Source organism: Vitis riparia, chromosome 19 (genome assembly GCF_004353265.1).
Source record: "Vitis riparia cultivar Riparia Gloire de Montpellier isolate 1030 chromosome 19, EGFV_Vit.rip_1.0, whole genome shotgun sequence".
Classification (NCBI taxonomy): Eukaryota; Viridiplantae; Streptophyta; class Magnoliopsida; order Vitales; family Vitaceae; genus Vitis; species Vitis riparia.
The window spans coordinates 10,523,872-10,543,382 of NC_048449.1; the positions used below are offsets into that span (position 1 = coordinate 10,523,872).

Sequence of the window (19,511 nt, forward strand, 5' to 3'; positions counted from 1 at the left end):
AATTTGGACATGGGACAATTGTGGTGTATATTAAATTAAGCTTAGATTATGGAATATTAAATTTAGGCTTAGTAAAATTTATTTTAATTTATCCAATTTTAGGTTTGGTTGATTGTGTTTGTATTTTTGGTTATTAATTTGGATGTTTTAGGTAAAGACCTATAGTAATTTGAACTTATTTTAATTGACAAAATTTATGAGACTAATTTGAAGTTGGAATTTGGGTTTTAATATTTGTTTGGGATTTTGTATATCTCTGGATATTTACATTTGTGCTATTCTTGTTTTTGCATGGACCCACTTTGCAATCTTGTTGGCTAAGTACGAATTGATGACACGTGGTGCTTGTTGTAAGTTTATTTGAGTACATATTTCATTTCCCACTTTTATTTGATTTTATTTTTATTAGTTCGTGTAAATATTCGTTCGTATGTATTTATTGAATGTGTACAAAATTGAACATCAAACAAACTATAAATTTTGTTTAAATGAGAGGAAGAATTCAGTAAATATGTTTTGATAAAATAATAATTTAAAATTATTATTTTTAATAAAAGAAAGTTTTTTTTTTCATTATTTATAAAAATTCAAAAAAAATGCGTTTAGAAAAATCCAAAAAAAATTGTTTTTAATAGAATTCGAAAAATTGTTTTTAATAACATTGTCCAAAAATTTCTTTGTTTAATAAAAATTGTCCATTTTTTTTTTGTAATTAAAGTTGTCCCAAAAATTAATTTTTAATAAAATTGTCTATATATATATATATATATATATATATATATATATATATATATATATATATTCAAACAATTTTTTTTCCTTAATTAAAATGGGATTAAAAGTGTTTTTCAAAAATAGAGGATTTAAATCTTTGTTTTTCTTTTTTAATTAAATTTTTTTTTGTAAATAAAGTTATATCATTTTAAATAATTTGTAAAAATCACTTCTTCTTTTTTTAATAAAAATGAATCTAAATACTTTTGTAAATAAAATTGTAAAAATTTATTATTTTCTAGTAAAAATAATTTTTGTACCCAAATTAAAATTTTGTAATAAATTCTTTTGATACAACAAATGTAAATAGTTTTTTTTTTTGAAAATTGAATACAAATAAAATTGGGAAATAAACTAATTCTTTTTGTAAGTAAATAAATTGAAATTACTAATTCAAAATCATTTTTAATAAATTATAGTTGAAATTTCTTTAAAACTTTTTTTTAATATCTTTTATTTATTTAATTCAATAAATCATTTTGCATAATTCTCTTATTATTTATTTTGTGTATTTTTTGTAATTAGATTTCATCATTGTTTTAGTGTATATTGATTACCATCATGACTTGTACATTGATTATTTTTCTTGGTATCCATAATTGATTAATTAATTGTCACAATTCCCTTAATTCGTTTAGTAGAGGTCATATGTATACGGGCTTAGAGGGGTGCTACAGCTCACCGCCATACCTTCCCAATGAGTAACCTGACCCCCAGACTCAGACTTGGTTTTTCACAGACTTATTTTTCCTTCAGGAGTCACACTTAGGGTTTTTTTTTTTTTTTCTTATTTTGTTTTTCCCTTTTAAAAAATAAAACAAAAATAAGTCATTTTCTAATAAATAAAATCATTTTAAAATAAAATTGAGTTCGCCATCGAGTGGAAGTGCATGAGCAGAAATACGGGGTCCACATATGGCTTTTTTAATATTCTTTAAGCCAACTGTTTCACCTATCTTAACCCCTTTTTGTCGTCTTCATACCAATCAAGTTCATGGAATGGTTGAAAAATGCCAATACTTCCCCTTGGACTAGACTCTAAATCATATGGTCGAAAAAGCCATTCAGGGGACCCAAATGACCTTCCAGTTGAAAATTTGAAGGGGTAATTATATTTTGGACCTAATTGGGCTAAAAAATGAAACTTTGGTTCATATAAGTTCATCATTTAAGCTTAAGATTAAGAGAAAGTGTGAAAATTGGGAAGGAGTATAAGAATTTTATATTTCTGAAAATGACCAATGTTGATTATGAAAAAAGAGAGTAGAAAATCATTAATTTAAATTTTATTGCTTTTGTTAACCTCAATAAAATTCAATATAATTTAGTGATTTGGAAAAAAATACACAATTTTCCAAAAAAATAAAATAAATTATTATTATTATTATTTAAAAATCAAACATCTTAGAAAATATGTATTTTTGAAATTGTGTATATAAAAAATAACTAAAAATATGTCAATTTTTTTTAAATGATATATTTTTAGAATATATTTTTTAAAACATTAGTTTTCTAAAAATAATAAATTTTTAGAATAATTATTAAAAAAAATTAAAATAAAAAAGTTTGTTAAATATTATGGTAGAAAATAGTTTTAAAGAGTATATCGGTCTTCATATTTTATATCATTTCCATCAATTATATAATTTATAATAATAAAGGTTAATTTTTGGCCTAGGTCAATAACACAATTGTGACAATTGAAAATTAAAATCATGGTAGACAGGACAGGTGAACATTTAGTATGGCGTTGCAAAAGTTGCCATCCACCACCATAAAGGTTAATTTATTTAACGTGGTGCCGTTTGAGAAAGTGCATTGATGTGGAGATTGGTACGACAGGAAGGAGTGAAGCCTTATTCACTGCTGATGCTGGGTGGTCGGGTCACGGATGTTATTCACCTGAAACTGAAAGGGAGGTCTGTCTCCTAACTCACATTATCACACCTGCCCTCTTCCCTCTCCTCTTTCCCAATTCCCAACCCAGATACCCAATATGGTGTCCGGTTTTTTTACCAAGATATTCGTTTTTGAAACAATTTTCCAATGCAAACGAACCAAGACCTATTTTCCAAATAAAAATATTTTGTTTAATATGGTGGTTTTTGAAACAAATTTTTGTTTGCAAAGTCAATTTTATTTTTTATCTATTCATTGTATTAATAATTGTTCATTAAAATATTATTTGAAAAACGCTTAAAGAACATCTCAAATTTATTTTCAAAATTCATCATGGTTTTAAAAATAATTCCTGAAAAGCCATTTTCAATATAAAAATTATCATGCATATTTTTATAGTTAAAAATCATAATTCATTTTTTTTTAAAAGATATCTCGGGTAAGCATATATGAGATTAACCTATATGATTTATCCGATATAATAATTGGTACAAAAATTAAAAATAATTTTTTTTTTAAATATTAGACATAATATATTTTTATTTTAAAAAATGTGAAGTATCAGAAAAGAATAAAAAAAATAGTATTATAAAATATGTTAAAATATTATATTCCACCTCTCTTAAGTCTTTACCAACAATCATTGTGGATGCCCAAAATAGTCCACTTTATTATTATTTATTATTTTTATTTTTTGTGCTTTTAATTCTCATATCATATTCAAATATGTTGTCGTTTGAATACTTGGGGAGGTCGCTTCTCTCATTCTTAAAGTCTATGCATCAGAATTTGAAATTTGATTCCATTGTTTTACTTTTAATAAAGTAAAAATATGAGTCATGGATGTATTAGGCAAAAATTTCGCTTGAGGGGAGGAGAGGGATAGGGGAAAGTGGTACATGAGGGCAATGCCATTAAACTATCATTTCAACACAAATTAATTATTCTATATATATATTATTTTAATTTGAAAATTAATAATTAAAAAGATTAAGCACAGTGTAGCTCTCTGGCCCTGGCTATGTCCACGGCCTGACCGGGCTCTCCAACGCTGCCGCCAATGCTTGGTCTATGGTGATGATTTCTGGCTCCTGCAACTTCCAGGAGTTTGATAAGGTGGCCATCGTCGAGCCTTTCTCCAAGTTCTGTGCAAAAGTCACTGATATTTCCCAGATACCTAAGAGCCTTTTTAAAGTCCTGATCAAGCTCTTTCTGGTCGGCCCGATGGTTGTTACTTGGATCTTCCAAATGATATTTTCCACCATACTGTTTCTCAATCCGAGGTCGAGAGTCTGTCGGATGTTGCTGAGGACAAAGCCACAATTGTGTCATCCAATAATTGTTGTTCTTTTCTATTTTCCATAATAAAACAAGAGAAAATCATCTTAACCATACACTAAATACAAAAAATATGAGATTTTGGAATTTTACCATTTTCTTTTTAATTTTGGTGTAAAATGAGAAAAAGTATTGTCTATTCATGCACTCCAATAGTGCTTTCAAATTTGTTTCACAATTACCCTAAAAAATAAAGGACAAACTACAAACCAATTTAATACCACATGTTAACAAGTACACGTGTCATTTATTTTTATTATTTTTCTCACATCAACATATTTCCCTTACCACTCGTCATGTTTCCTTTTTTTTTTTTCCTCTTCTGCCACCATAATCCATTGTCACCTATTATAGTTTTTATTATTCATTTTTTTCCCTTTATATTGTTTTTAATATGCTCGTGTATTTTCTCATTAAACTTCTTTAATCTTAATTTATTTTTACTCTCTAATTTGTCTATATTTATTGATTTTAATTATTTTTTTGACATACTAAACTTAAAATGATAATATATAATAAATAATTAATATAACAAATTAAATAAAGACAAAATATATAATGGACAAAAATGAAAGTATTATCCCACAAATAATAATGATTTTAAATATTAATTATAATAATACATTTTATAAATTAAGTTTTAAATTTAAAAATTCCATTTTATTATTTAGAAGTTTATAATATAAGATTTTTTATATTAATACTAAACAAAAGATTTATTTATTTTGTAAATTCTATCGCATGTAAAATTAAAAATATCATTGTAATACTATTTTATTATTTACATTATTTTTCTTTTAATTTTCATTTTAAATTTATCATATAAAAATCACAATAAGTGATAGTGCTTTTATCATTTTTCTTATAATTTTAAATTGTTGTGGATCTAAACTTTTTTTTGGTTAATCTTTAATTTTTAATTAAAATAAAATATAAAAGAAAATATATTTTTCATAAAAAAATTGTATTTTACCTTTTATATTAATTTCATAAAAAATAGGCACATCCTTAAAAAAAAAAAAAAAGGTAAATTAATGTTTAGGAGAACCGGAAAAACTATCATACTTATCATGGTGTATATATTCCTTTGGGACCCTCGATAAGTAATTGGAGGTCTTTGCTCACCCCAAAAAGAACTTTGGGATCATAGGTATATCCATTCTTAGAGGGGACCCCAATTTTCATTTTCATGGTTCATATATTCCTTTGGGGACCCTTGAGAAAGAATTAGAGGTTATTCCCCACTCTAAAATGGACATTGGAACCCAAGGTACATCCTAAAGACAATTTGGTACATCATTTATAAAATTTGGTATATATTTAATAAAATTTGGCATATCCTTAAAAATTTTTTGTACATCCAATCCATGAGCTACCAGGACCTCTATATTATTACCCGTGGTTTGTTTATTTCTTTAGGGACCTTTAGGAAGTAATTAGAGGTCGTTCCCGACTCCGAAACGAACTTTGGAACCCTAGGTATATCTTTAAGGAAATTTGGTGCATTGTTAAGAAATTTTGGTACATCCAATCCTCGGGCTATCGAGACCCCTATCTATCTTCCCATGGTCCATATTATCCTTTGAGAATCCTTAGGTAGTGATTGAAGGTCATTCCCCACATCAAAACAAGATTTGGCACTTTTGGTACATCCTTTACAAAATTTGGTACATCCTTAAAAATATTTGGTACATGCTTGAGCTATTGAAACCTCTATCTTATTACCCATGGTTTGTTTATTCCTTTAAGGATCTCTGGGAAGTGATTGGAGATCATTCCCTACTTCGAAATGGACTTTGGAACCCTAGGTACATCATTGAGAAAATTTGATACATCAAATCCTTGAGCTAATGGAACACTTATCTCCATTTCCATAGTCCATTTTTTTCCTTTGGAGACCCTTAGGAAGTTATTGAAGGTCGTTCCCCACCTCATAATGGACTTTGGAAACATTGGTACATCATTTACAAAATTTGGTACATTCTTCACAAAATTTGGTACATTATGGATGTATCAAATTTTGTGAAGGATGTACCAAAGGTTCCAAAGTGCATTCCAAGGTGGGGATTGGCCCCCAATCACTTCCTTATGGGTTCCAAAATGAAATCATGTACCATCCATGTTCAAATGGGGGACCTGAAAACAATAGGATCGGATGAACCAAATTTAATGAAGGATGTACCAAATTTTGTGGAGGATGTACCAAGCGTTTCAAAGTGTGTTCCAAGGTGGGGATCGGCCCCTAATAACTTCCTTATGGGTTCCAAAATGAAATCATGGATCATTCATGTTTAGATGGTGGTCTCGGAAACAATAGGATCGGATGTACCAAATTTAATGAAGGATGTACCAAATTTTGTGAAGGATGTACCAAGGGTTTCAAAGTGCATTCCGAGGTGGGGTTTGGCCCCCAATCACTCCCTTATGGGTTCCAAAATGAAATCATGAACCATCCATGTTCAGATGGGGGACTCAGAAGCAATAAGATCGGATGTACCAAATTTAATGAAAGATGTACAAAATTTTGTGAAGGATGTACTAAATTTTGTAAACGATGTACCAAGGGTTCCAAAGTGCATTCCGAGGTGGGGATCGACCCCCAATTATTTCCTTATGGGTTCCAAAATGAAATCATGGACCATCCATGTTCAAATGGGGGTCCCGAAAGCAATAGGATCGGATGTACCAAATTTTGTGAAGGATGTACCAAGGGTTCCAAAGTGTGTTCCGAGGTAGGGATCAGTGCCCAATCACTTCCTTATGGGTTCCAAAATGAAATCATGGACCATCCATGTTCAGATGGGGGACCCGTAAACAATAGGATCAGATGTACCAAATTTAATGAAGGATGTACCAAATTTTATGAAGGATGTACCAAATGTTCTAAAGTGCGTTTCGAGGTAGGGATCAACCCCGAATCACTTCCTTATGGGTTTCAAAATGAAATCATTGACCATCTATGTTCAGATGGGGGTCTCAGAAACAATAAGATCGGATGTACCAAATTTAATGAAGGATGTACCAAATTTTGTGAAGGATGTACCAAGGGTTCCAAAGTGCGTTCCGAGGTGGCAATGGGCCCCCAATCACTTCCTTATGGGTTCCAAAATGAAATCATGGACCATCTATGTTCAGATGGGGGACCCGGAAACAATAGGATCGGATGTACCAAATTTAATGAAGGGTGCACCCCTACTTTGCCTTTTGCATGTAGCATAGTAATATAATGTCATTCACACATAGGCATGCCTTTCAAATGGAAGGTGCGCCCCTAGATTGCCTTTTGCACATAACATACCAAACTAATGTTATTGTATAAAAAAAGTTCCTTTGATTCTAAGGGTATAATGTAAATGTTCGAATGTCTTCCCAAGGTATTAATGGGTCAACCTCCCTTTTACTGACTCCTCACATAACACGTATCAAATCCCCACCTCAACGATTTGGCACATTCTTCACAAAATTTGGTACACCCTTCATTAAATTTGGCACATCCAATCCTATCGCTTTTGAGACCACCATCTGAACATGAATGATCCATGATTTCATTTTGAAACCCATAAGGAAGTTATTGGGGGCCAATCCCCACCTCGGAACGCACTTTGGAACCCTTGGTACATCCTTTATAAAATTTGGTATATCATTCACAAAATTTGGTACATCCTTCATTAAATTTGGTACATCTGATCCTATCGCTTTTGGGACCCCCATTCAAACATGGATGGTCCATAATTTCATTTTGGAACCCATAAGGAAGTGTTTGGGGGCCAATCCCCACCTTGGAACGCACTTTGGAACCTTTGGTACATCCTTCACAAAATTTGGCACATCCGATCCTATCGCTTTCGGGACCCCCATCTGAACATGGATGGTCTATAATTTCATTTAGAAACCCATAAGAAAGTGATTGGGGGTCAATCCCCATCCCAGAACGCACTTTGGAACCCTTGGTACATCCTTCACAAAATTTGGTACATCCTTCATTAAATTTAGTGCATCCGATCTTATCACTTCCGGGATCCCCATCTGAACATGGATTGTCCATAATTTCATTTAGAAACCCATAAGAAAGTGATTGGGGGCCGATCCCCACCTCGGAACGTACCTTGGAACCCTTGGTATGTCATTCCCAAAATTTGGTACATCCGATCCTATTGCTTGTGGGACCCCTATCTGAACATGGCTGGTCCATGATTTTATTTTGGAACCCATAAGGAAGTTTTTGGAGGCCGATCCTCACCTTGAAATGCACTTTGGAACCCTTGGGACATCTTTCACAAAATTTGGTACATCTTTCATTAAATTTGGCACATCTGGTCCTATCGCTTCTGGGACCCACATCTAAAAATGGATGGTTCATAATTTCATTTAGAAACCCATAAGGAAGTGTTTGGGGGCCGATCTCCACCTCAGAACATGCTTTGGAACCCTTGGTACATCCTTCACAAAATTTAGTACATCCTTCATTAAATTTGGTACATCTAATCTTATTGTTTCCATGACCCCCATTTGAACATGGATGGTCTGTGATTTCATTTTGGAACCCATAAGGAAGTTATTGGGGGCTGATCCCTACCTCAGAACGCACTTTCGAATGCTTGGTACATCATTCACAAAATTTGGTTCATCATTCATTAAATTTGGTGCATCTGATCCTATTGTTTTCGGGTCCCCCATTTGAACATGGATTGTCCATGATTTCATTTTGGAACCCATAAGAAAGTGATTGGGGGTCGATCCCCACCGCGGAATGCACTCTGGAATTCTTGGTACATTCTTCACAAAATTTGGTACATCTTTCATTAAATTTGGTACATCCGATGTTTTTGCTTTCGGGACCCCCATCTAAACATGGATGGTCCATGATTTCATTTTGGAACCTAGAAGGAAGTGATTGGAGGCCGATCCCCACCTTGGAACTCATTTTGGAACCCTTGGTACATCCTTCACAAAATTTGGTACATCCTTCTATTGCTTTCGGGTTCCCTATTTGAACATGGATGGTCCATGATTTCATTTTGGAACCCATAAGGAAGTGATTAAGGACCGATCCCCACCTCTTAACGTAGTTTGGAACGCTTGGTACATCTTTCACAAAATTTGGTACATCCTTCATTAAATTTGGTACATCCCATCCTATTGTTTCCGGGACCCCCATCTGAACATGGATGGTCTATGATTTCATTTTGGAAGCCATAAGGAAGTGATTTGGGGCCGATCCCCACCTCGGAACGCACTTTGGAACCCTTGGTACACCCTTCCCAAAATTTGGTACATCGTTCATTAAATTTGGTACATTCAATCCTATTGTTTCCGGGACCCCTATCTGAACATGGATGGTCCATGATTTCATTTTGGAAGCCATAAGGAAATGATTGGGGACCGATCCCCACCTCATAACGCACTTTGGAACGCTTGGTACATCCTTCATTAAATTTGGTACATCTGATCCTATTGTTTTCGGGTCCCTCATTTGAACATGGATGGTACATGATTTCATTTTGGAACCCATAAGGAAGTGATTGGGGGTCGATCCCCACCTTGGAATGCACTTGGGAACTCTTGGTACATCGTTCACAAAATTTGGTACATCCTTCATAATGTACCAAATTTTGTGAAGGATGTATCAAATTTTGTAAATGATGTACCAAATTTTGTAAATGAGGTACCCAATTTTTTAAATGATGTACCAATGTTGCCAAAGTCCGTTATGAGGTTGGGAATGACCTTCAATAACTTCTTGAGAGTCTCCAAAGGAAGAAATGGACTATGGAAATGGAGATAAGTGTTCCGTTAGCTCAAGGATTGGATGTATCAAATTTTCTCAATGATGTACCTAGGGTTCCAAAGTCCATTTTAGTGTAGGAAACAATCTCCAATCACTTCCCAAAGATCCCTAAAGAAATAAAAGGACCATGGGTAATAAGATAGTGGTTTCAATAGCTCAAGTATGTACCAAATATTTTTAAGGATGTACCAAATTTTGTAAAGGATGTACCAAGAGTGCCAAAGTTCGTTCCGATGTGGAGAATGACCTTCAATCACTACCTAAGGGTCCTCAAAGCACTACAAGAAAAAAGGTCATTGTTGACATATATTATCTTGACTTAAGGTGATATGTGTCAATATTGCCTAATTAAATGAACAACTATGACATATACAACTTGTTTAAACCAATAATGACATATATAAAATTTTGTTCAATTCTTTCATGACTTATATAATAGAATCTTGACAGATAATTTATAAGTCAATGTATAGTTAGTATCTTCATATGTCAAGGTACTTATATAATGTGGCTAGCTTGACATAAAATCAAAAGTCAAGGTATGATTTTAAACATATATGCCATTTTAATTCTAGTAAAATGATCTTAAATGACCTATGGATTATAAGTCAAGATATCATGTTATAATTACCTGTCAAGGTTCCCTGTGGTATTTACAAAGAACACTCCTCATTTTCTCAAAACCCGATATTCATTTTGAGAGCTTAGGGTTTGAAACTTTTTGCTCTAAACCAAGGATGAAAATATCGATAATTATGAATATATCAATACTTCGATTTTATAGATATATAAAAAATATGGGAAAAATATCGGTGGATATTTTTTCACAAATATCGGTGGAGCGAAAATTATTTAAAATTTATAGGAATGCTTGGAAAAACTCCAAAAAATGATAAAATAAGTAAGAATTCATATTTTAAAGTTATTTTGTAAATATAATTGATATAAATATGATAAAAAACAAAAACATCAGTAGACAGGGATATATCGATAAATTCGATATTTGAATTTTAAGAATAATAAATATGAATTTTGGAAGTGTATAAAGTTAGAATTGAGTTAAGAAATATTTGATTTTATTGAATAAAAATAATTTATATATAAATATAATACATATGACATTGCAATAGTCTTAGTATCAAAATGAAGATTGATGTGGTTCCACCATATTGTTAGATGAAGGGAGCCCATCTTGTTGAAGACAATATTTATTTTAAAAATTTTAAAATGTTTTTATTAAAACACTTTTTATTACATTTTAAATGAAAAATTAAATTAATTTATATAAAATATTTTATTTGAGATTTAATTTCTAAAATTTTATTAAAAATATGTGGTAACAACTTTTTCTATTAATATTAATTTATTTAAATAATTAAGATTATTAATAATTTATTTTATCAAATTAATTTTAATTCATAAAATATCGTCCATAAAAACGGAAATTTCAATGTGATTTAATCAAAATAAAGATGGGTAACTAATAATTATTTATATAGAGAGAGGAAAATTGTTCTCATTTTTTATTATTTTTTAATTATTTTTATCTCTACTAATTATAAAAATCAAAAGGGCCACTGCTTCTCTCACTTGGGGCCTGAGGCTTCAAGAAGCCATTTTCTAAAGTTGCTCTCGAGACGAGAGAATCCGCCTTTCTCTACGACTCTCAATCCTCGTAGGTACTAATCTAATCATGTTATTATTGTTTTTTTTTCTTGCAACCCCAGTTTGATTCCCAAGAAAATCAATCCCCCATTCGATTTTTGGGAAAATTCATCCTTGTTTGATTTTCGAGAAAATCCATGCAAAACCCCTAAGGAAAACCACAAAAATTGATTTGTTTTTTTTTTGCTCCCTGTGTTTTCTCTTTGCAAAACCCCCATTTGATTCCCAAGAAAATCCATCCCCCATTTGATTTCCGGGAAAGTTCATCCTCATTTGATTTCCAAGAAAATCCATGCAAAACCCCTAAGGAAAACCAAAAAAATTGCATTTTTTTTTTGCTCCCTGTGTTTTCTCTTTGCAAAACCCCCATGTGATTCCTAAGAAAATCCTTTCCCCATTCGATTTATGGGAAAATTCATCATCGTTTGATTTTCGATAAAATCCATGTAAAACCCCCAAGGAAAACAAAAAAAAAATTACTTTTTTTTTTTTTGCTCCCTGTGTTTTCTCTTTGCAAAACCCCCGTTTGATTCCCAAGAAAATCCATCCTCCATTCGATTTACAAGAAAATTCATCCTCGTTTGATTTCCGAGAAAATCCATGCAAAACCCCCAAGGAAAACCAAAAAAAATTGTTTTTTTTTTTTTTTTTTTGCTCCTTGTGTTTTTTGGATCTGTTCTAGGGGTCTTTTTGCTTTTGTGCCATTGGATTTAAATTTCACGAACCCCAAATCCACGATTTTTGAGCCAGGCTGAAAAACACAACTTTTGCCTGCAAATCATGATTAGATTACCAAATAGCATCTTATGTTTTTTTAAAAAAAAAAAAAATTGGACAGATTTTGTATCCTATGCGTGGGCTGGACTGGTAGGAAATATTGGGAAATTTCTTGAAAAATCGGTAAAAATACCGATAAATACATGTTTGTTGGGTTTCAAATCAAATGAGTTCTTCTTCCCTAGGCACTTAATTTTGTGGCTTTGAATGGGTCTTTGCCTCTTTCAATCGATTAAATGAAGGTGTGGAAATGGTAATATTTCATCTTTTTATTTGTTCTTATTAGTTAAATTCTAATAATCTATTTTCCTCTTTTGGTCATGTAGAACATCATTGAATCAAGATTATGTTGATTTTGGTTTCACCTACATTAACCTTGAGATCAGAAACCTCAAATTTTCCACATATTAGATCTTTAGTTATTGGGTACGTTCTAGTTTGCTTTGTGATTTATTGAAGAAAGAGTGTGGATTGTGTGATGGTTGAAATATTTAGTTATTGGGTTTTTTGGTTCTAAGTCTCAAATGGACTTGTCAAGTTGTAAGCCTTTGAGATTCTTTGGCTACCATTTGAATTCTAGACATGCAAATGTGTTGCTCTGGTTTTTGGTTTTTAGAGTTGTTTTGCTCCCCACATTCTTTGGCTTTGGTGGGGTTGTTCAGAACAACTTTTTGGTGATCAACAATAGTTCATTATCCTTAAATTCCAAGCTCCAAATGTGGAAAGACAAGTTCTTGGAGGTTCCTTAGATTTTATAAGGATAAGTTCTTTTTGTATAGAAAAATAATTAAAAAAAAAACCTTAAATGAGTAGTTTTAGATGAAACCAATATAGTTTGCATTTACATAAATTTGGAGTTGTTTTAGTTCTTGCTAAATTTGTTCATTTATTTTTCCTATCCTCATTCAATATGATGTCATATTTATTTTTTTTCATGTACCTTTCTATAGAGATTGGTAAACTATAGTTAGTTGTGTTGTCATTTTTTTCTTGGTCTTTCTAAGCAACCAAATGAAGCATTTGTGCATGATTTGTAGGTTATCTTTGACTTGTATAGTTTGATGGAAACCTTGGACATTTCAGGGAAAGTGTTAGGTTAAAAAATCATAATAATGATCTAAATAGTTAAATATCTTGGTTGAAGTTGGATCAAAACAATAAATTCATTAGGTTAAAATGATTTATGTTTTAGGTTTTGCTCCTAGGTTTAGCCTTCATATGTTTTTGCTATATCAACATTTTAATATTTGAGAGTTCGTTTGTTTACCTGTGTTATTAAGAAATAATCTATTATTGTCTAATAAAGGTGTAGTGTCTAGCTTGCTATTAAAATTCTTCATAAAGCTTGATATTTGATTGCTCCCCATTATACATTTTTCTTTTTAATTTGTTAATATGCTCTATATTTTTTGCTACAGATTCAAAGTTTGGGTGTTGAAAATTTAAGGTTTTCCTATAAAGTAATGCTTCAAGATGGAGGCAAGAGACTTGGTTGTAGATATATACATGAACAACTTAATTTAAGTTTATGTATATTGTCTTATAGTATGTTTTTAATTTCGTTGTATATTATATGAGTTTCTTCTATATAGAGAAATTGGGGACAACTTTAAACAAGTTCATTGATTTGTGCTTTAATTAATAATTAAATACATGTTAAATATGTTTTGATTATATATAAAATCATGATAATTTGATTGTCATTATCATTCTTAAATAATATCAAATTGATTATACATGGCAATAGGTTCAATTTTTCATATTAAAAAATAATTTTAAATTTTTTGAGGGGAACCTTGACAGTTGTACTTATTCCCTACATTGACATATATAAGCCAATTAGGATATCTATAAAATCTAACATTGACATATGTATCTAAAAGCCTTGATATATGTGGGGTTAATCATGACATATATGATACCTAACCTTGACATTTGTTGGACTAATCTTAACAAAAGAGTGAGTTAACATTGACATAAGATTAAGTAATCTTGATATAAGTTGAATCCAACCTTAACATATATGAAAGAAATATTGACATATCATATACTAATAAGATTTCATCATTTGTAAAAATAGAGAAAATCTTAACATATGTATATGTCAAGTTACCTTTAAACTTTTCTTGTCACTGGCATAGATAACATATATGAACAATAACCTACCTTCACAGATATACCTTACATTGACAGTGAAAAACTGTCAACGAGGACTTTTTTTCTTGTAGTGAAGGATAATATGGACCATGGGAAGATAGATAGGGGCCTCGATAGCCCAAGGATTAGATGTACCAAAATTTCTTAACAATGTACCAAATTTCCTTAAGGATGTACCTAGGGTTCAAAAGTTTGTTTCGGAGTAAGGAACGACCTCTAATTACTTCCTAAAGATCCTTAAAGAAATAAACGAACCACGGGTAATAATATAGAGGTCTTGGTAGCTCATGGATTGGATGTACAAAATTGTTTCAAGGATATGCCAAATTTTATGAATTATGTACCAAACTTTATAAATGATTTACCAAATTGTCTTTAGGATGTACCTTGGGTTCCAATGTCCGTTTTAGGGTGGGGAATAACCTCTAATTCTTTCTCAAGGGTCTCCAAAGGAATATATGAACCATGGAAATGAAAATAGGGGTCTTGGTTCCTCTAAGAATGGATATACCTAGGATCCCAAAGTTCTTTTTGGGGTGGGCAATTGAGGGTCCCAAAGGAATATATACACCATGATAATTATGATAGTGTTTCCGGTTCTCCTAAGCATTAATTTACCTATTATTTTTAAGGATGTACCTATTTTTTATGAAATTAATATATAAAGTTAAATACAATTTTTTATGAAAAATATGTTTTCTTTTATATTTTATTTTAATTCAAAATTAAAGATTTTAACAAAAAAAAATTAGATCTATTTAAAATCATAAGAAAAATGATAAAAACACCATCACTTATTGTGATTTTGATATGATAAATTTAAAATGAAAATTAAAAGAAAAATAATGTAAATAATAAAATAGTGTTACAATGATATTTTTACTTTTACATGTGATGGAATTTACAAAATAAATAAATCTTTTGTTTAGTATTAATATAAAAAATCTTATATCATAAACTTCTAAATAATAAAATGAAAATTTTAAATTTAAACCTTAATTTATAAAATGTATTATTATAATTAATATTTAAAATCATTACTATTTGTGGGATAATATTTTCATTTTTGTCCATTATATATATATTTTTTATTTAATTTGTTATATTAATTATTTATTATATATTATCATTTTAAGTTTAATATGTCAAAAAAATAATTAAAATCAATAAATATAGACAAATTAGAGAGTAAAAATAAATTAAAATTAAAGAAGTTTTATGAGAAAATGCATGAGCATATTAAAAAGAATATAAAAGAAAAAAAATAATAAAAATTATAATAGGTGACAATGGATTATGGTGGCAGAAGAGGAAAAAAAAAAGAAAAAAGAAAAAAGAAAAAATTGGAAACGTAACAAGTGGTAAGGGAGATATATTGATGTGAGAAAAATAATAAAAATAAATGACACATGTACTTGTTAACAGGTGGAATTAAATTGGTGTGTACTTTATCCTTTACTTTTGAGGGTAATTGTGAAACAAATTTGAAAGCATTAGGAGTGCATGAATAAGCAATATTTTTTTCCCATTTTACACCAAAATTAAAAAGAAATAAGTAAAGTTCCAAAATCTCATATTTTTTGTAGTTGGTGTATGGTTAGATGATTTCCCCCCTTTTTTTTTCTTTCTAAGATGGTTTCCTTTTCCTTGTTTCTTTTTCTTTTTCTTTTTCTTTTTCTTTCTTTTTTTGGTTTATTTGATTACATGCATTTTTAGGTGCGATTTCTTGTGTAGATGCTGTAGGTTGTTCATTAGTGGGCTTCTTTATTATGTACAACTGTAAAGTCCAGTAGTGAGTAGAATAGTCTTTATCCTGGCCTTTTTGTGAGCTATTATTTCAGAACAATTCTCCAAAATTTGGGACCAGACCCAGAGATATTTCGTACTATGAATGGTGTTTGTCTTCTGTGCCTTCGAAAAATTTATTTATTCTCACATGGGACAGGGTGGCTTCTGATGACTACTTCTTGCATATATCACTGTGCTTGCGTTGCAGCAAAGTTAGATTCGTATTGAATTTCAAAAGTTGAAAACGAATGGACTTTTCACCCAGAAGCTGCCATCACACTATCGTGAGTTTAAAAGACTCCATGCACATGGCTGAAGGAGTAGAAGGCAGCTACTGGTGCACTTGGGCTATCCACAGACTTTGATGCTAATCTTCCAAAAATCACTGTTAGGTGGTGTTTGTTTTTTTAGCTTTTTACTGAAAACCATTTAGTTTTAGAATTTAGGTTGTTTGTTTTTTTTTACTTTTTCATGATTTATTATAAACATTTTACTAAATAGAAAAAGCCAAAATATGTAACTTTTTCTAAATAGAAAAAATAACATATTGATTTTTTTTTTTTTTACTTTTTAATACTTAATAGAAATAAAATACTACAAAACAACCTAATATTTAATACTATTAAGTATTAAGGTTCTATTTAGAATTAAGTAAAAAAAACAAACACCACCTTAGTTTATTGTCCTTTATATTTTGTGAAGTTGAAAATCTAGCAATTAACCACCATCGATTAACATAGAGCCTCATAACTAATACAATTTATAATTTTAATTACCCAAAAAAAGGGCCATTTGCAGATGTAGTTAGACCTAGCTCATTTATGCAGAATATTGCTACAAAGGCATCAACAGTTGTCTTGGAGCTCTTAGCAATAAGATGGAGGTTCTAGTCTTCCTTTTAGTGAAAGAATGAGACAGCATTATCAAATTAAAAATCAATTTAACCCCATATAGTAGTCTTCCCACAATGGTTATAAACCATTATTTTCTTGTATCTTTTGGAATAGTGTAGAATTAATAATGATTTGATATTGGGTGTTCATCAGTCTAATATATGGAGATGGATTTAGGATACTTATGATGTTGGCCTGACTAATTAATTTGCTAGTTTGCTTTGTTAATGAATTCAGCCCTTTGTTAAGAGAATAGCAATCTCTGTTACTCGGAACATCCTAAGAGAGAAACAAGGTCTAATTGAAGAACAAGAAAGGTACAACTTATTAATAGGCCGGGCATGATCCATGCTAAACCTCACATGATGGAGCAATTAGGTTCATCTGCATAGCCCATGCTAGCAATTAAAACCTGTTGGCTTTGACAAGTAGTCTTCGGAGCTGGCTTCGGATCTGGCTTTGGCTTTTCCTTTACTTCTTCCACGCTTACAATAGTCGCATACCCAAGCTTCTTCCCCAGACAGTGGGTCAAGCTAGCTGAATCAACTCCGTCTCCAATCACCACAACCCGATCTTTTTCTGCTCCTTCTATAGCCACTGAGATCACACCTGTCACATAATCACAAAAGCCCAAAAATGGATCGACTGGGACAATGATTAAATGATTTGAAATAACAAGGCTTTATACTTTCTGTGAACTTCTTGTTGAGAGAAGAAAAATATTGTTGAAATGTGTATCATACCTTCTTTAACTGCAGCAATCTTCATGGCTTCGGTTCTGCATTTGTCACAGTTCATTTGCACTTTCACAATTATCTTTTGCTACACCATCACACAAGGAACATATCCAAATCTGTTATAGCTATAATTTCATATGCTTCTTTTTGGATCCAGCTAGAACAGATTAAGCTACACAATAAACAAAAAGCATCAATGGAGTTCCAGATCAAAAGGCTCACCTTCATGTTTTGCACTAGGCGAACACAAGGCAACTTTTTTGAATCTCTGACTGAGTCTCTGTGAACTTAATTGGCAATGATGCAGAAGGGGAAGACTGACTTCCTCTTATATATGAGAGTTTCAGGGCAAACTTCTTCTGTTTAACTTCGAATACAGCCAGATCTATTCATAATAACTTTTGAGATTTAGACAGTGTATCTGACCATCTCAACACTGCAGTTCTATAGACTAAGTCAATATTCATCCAGCATGTGCAAGTAATTTTCAAGGCTGTTTTGTGGTATGTTCTTACCTGATTAACTTATTCCCCGCCTGCTTGCAATTCATGAAAATTCAATGCCCACAGTAACTTTTATCAAGAAAATCAAACTTACTAGAAGCTAAATTAGAGTTGGTGATTTTAAAAAGTGTTTTTAAGATTTTTAACACTTAAAAATTTTTATCATTTAAATCTTAGAAATGTTGAAAACATTTTCTAAAATCAATACCAAACGTACTCTTCATTGAATTTCTTTAACAATTGTATATTTGTGCAATCCATATTGTACATTTATGCAGCAAATTGTCTCAGGCTATGTTTGATTTCTAGAAAATTTAAGAGAAAAATGCAAGAGAAAGAAAAATAAAATAAAATAAAAAATAAATTTAAAGTTAATAAATTATTTTTATATATTACTCAAAACTTATTTAATTTATTTTAATTTTTCTATATAAAGAATAAATAATTTGAAAATATATAAATTTTTAACTAATTTGAATTATATTCGATCTTCTTTCCTATTTTTCATAATAAAACAAAATATGAGAAAATCATTTTACTTTAATTTTTTTTCTTAATTTCTTTGATACTTTCAAAGCCCAAAGATAACCAAGTTTTACATTTTTTCTTCAGTCATTAAAAAAAAAAAAGTAATAAGTAAAAGAAAAATTAAAAACAAACATTTAAAGCATTTTGAAAGCAAATTGTATTCGGTATTAAACTAAAAAAACAAGCATCATATTAATCTTCTCTTTTATTAGTTGTATGTTGACAAGGCTACTCTTCTTTATGATTTTAATTAGTTTAATATATACTTTTAGAAATACTAATAAGTGGGTTGATGGAGTTGTTAAAGACACTTAAGGTGAGGTGCTTCTAGAAAAAACGGACTTATGTTTTTCTTTTGTTTTTAAAAACCGATGAAAACAACTCCTACTTGTTTTCTAAAATTTTTTCTCTATTTCACTTTGTTTTTAAAAATTGTTTCTAGAGAACAACAACCAAGTAGTGTTAAATTTTTTAAAACAATTTTTTGTTTTAAAAATTGACAATTGTTTTTAAACCACACGACCAAACAGGCTCTACATGACGCAAATTTACTATTTAATTTTAGTAGTTAAAAGATTCTTATTTTTGACAAAGAAAGGAAAAGTAGAGAATAGTCTTAGAACTTTAAGGTGATTCACAATTAGGGATGATGAAATGGAATCAG

General features: G+C 30.7%; 1 protein-coding gene across 1 annotated transcript; it reads right to left on the bottom strand.

Annotated features, from left to right (window-relative positions):
- Window positions 1-17,359: 17,359 nt before the first annotated feature.
- LOC117909459 (heavy metal-associated isoprenylated plant protein 47-like) lies at window positions 17,360-18,214 on the bottom strand. Its single transcript, XM_034823504.1, has 3 exons — window positions 18,039-18,214; window positions 17,823-17,901; window positions 17,360-17,688 (listed from the first exon to the last, which is right to left on the bottom strand). Exons 1-3 carry the CDS (start codon window positions 18,042-18,044, stop codon window positions 17,438-17,440), a joined length of 336 nt encoding a protein of 111 aa, XP_034679395.1. The 5' UTR covers window positions 18,045-18,214; the 3' UTR covers window positions 17,360-17,437.
- Between the last annotated feature and the right edge of the window lie 1,297 nt (window positions 18,215-19,511).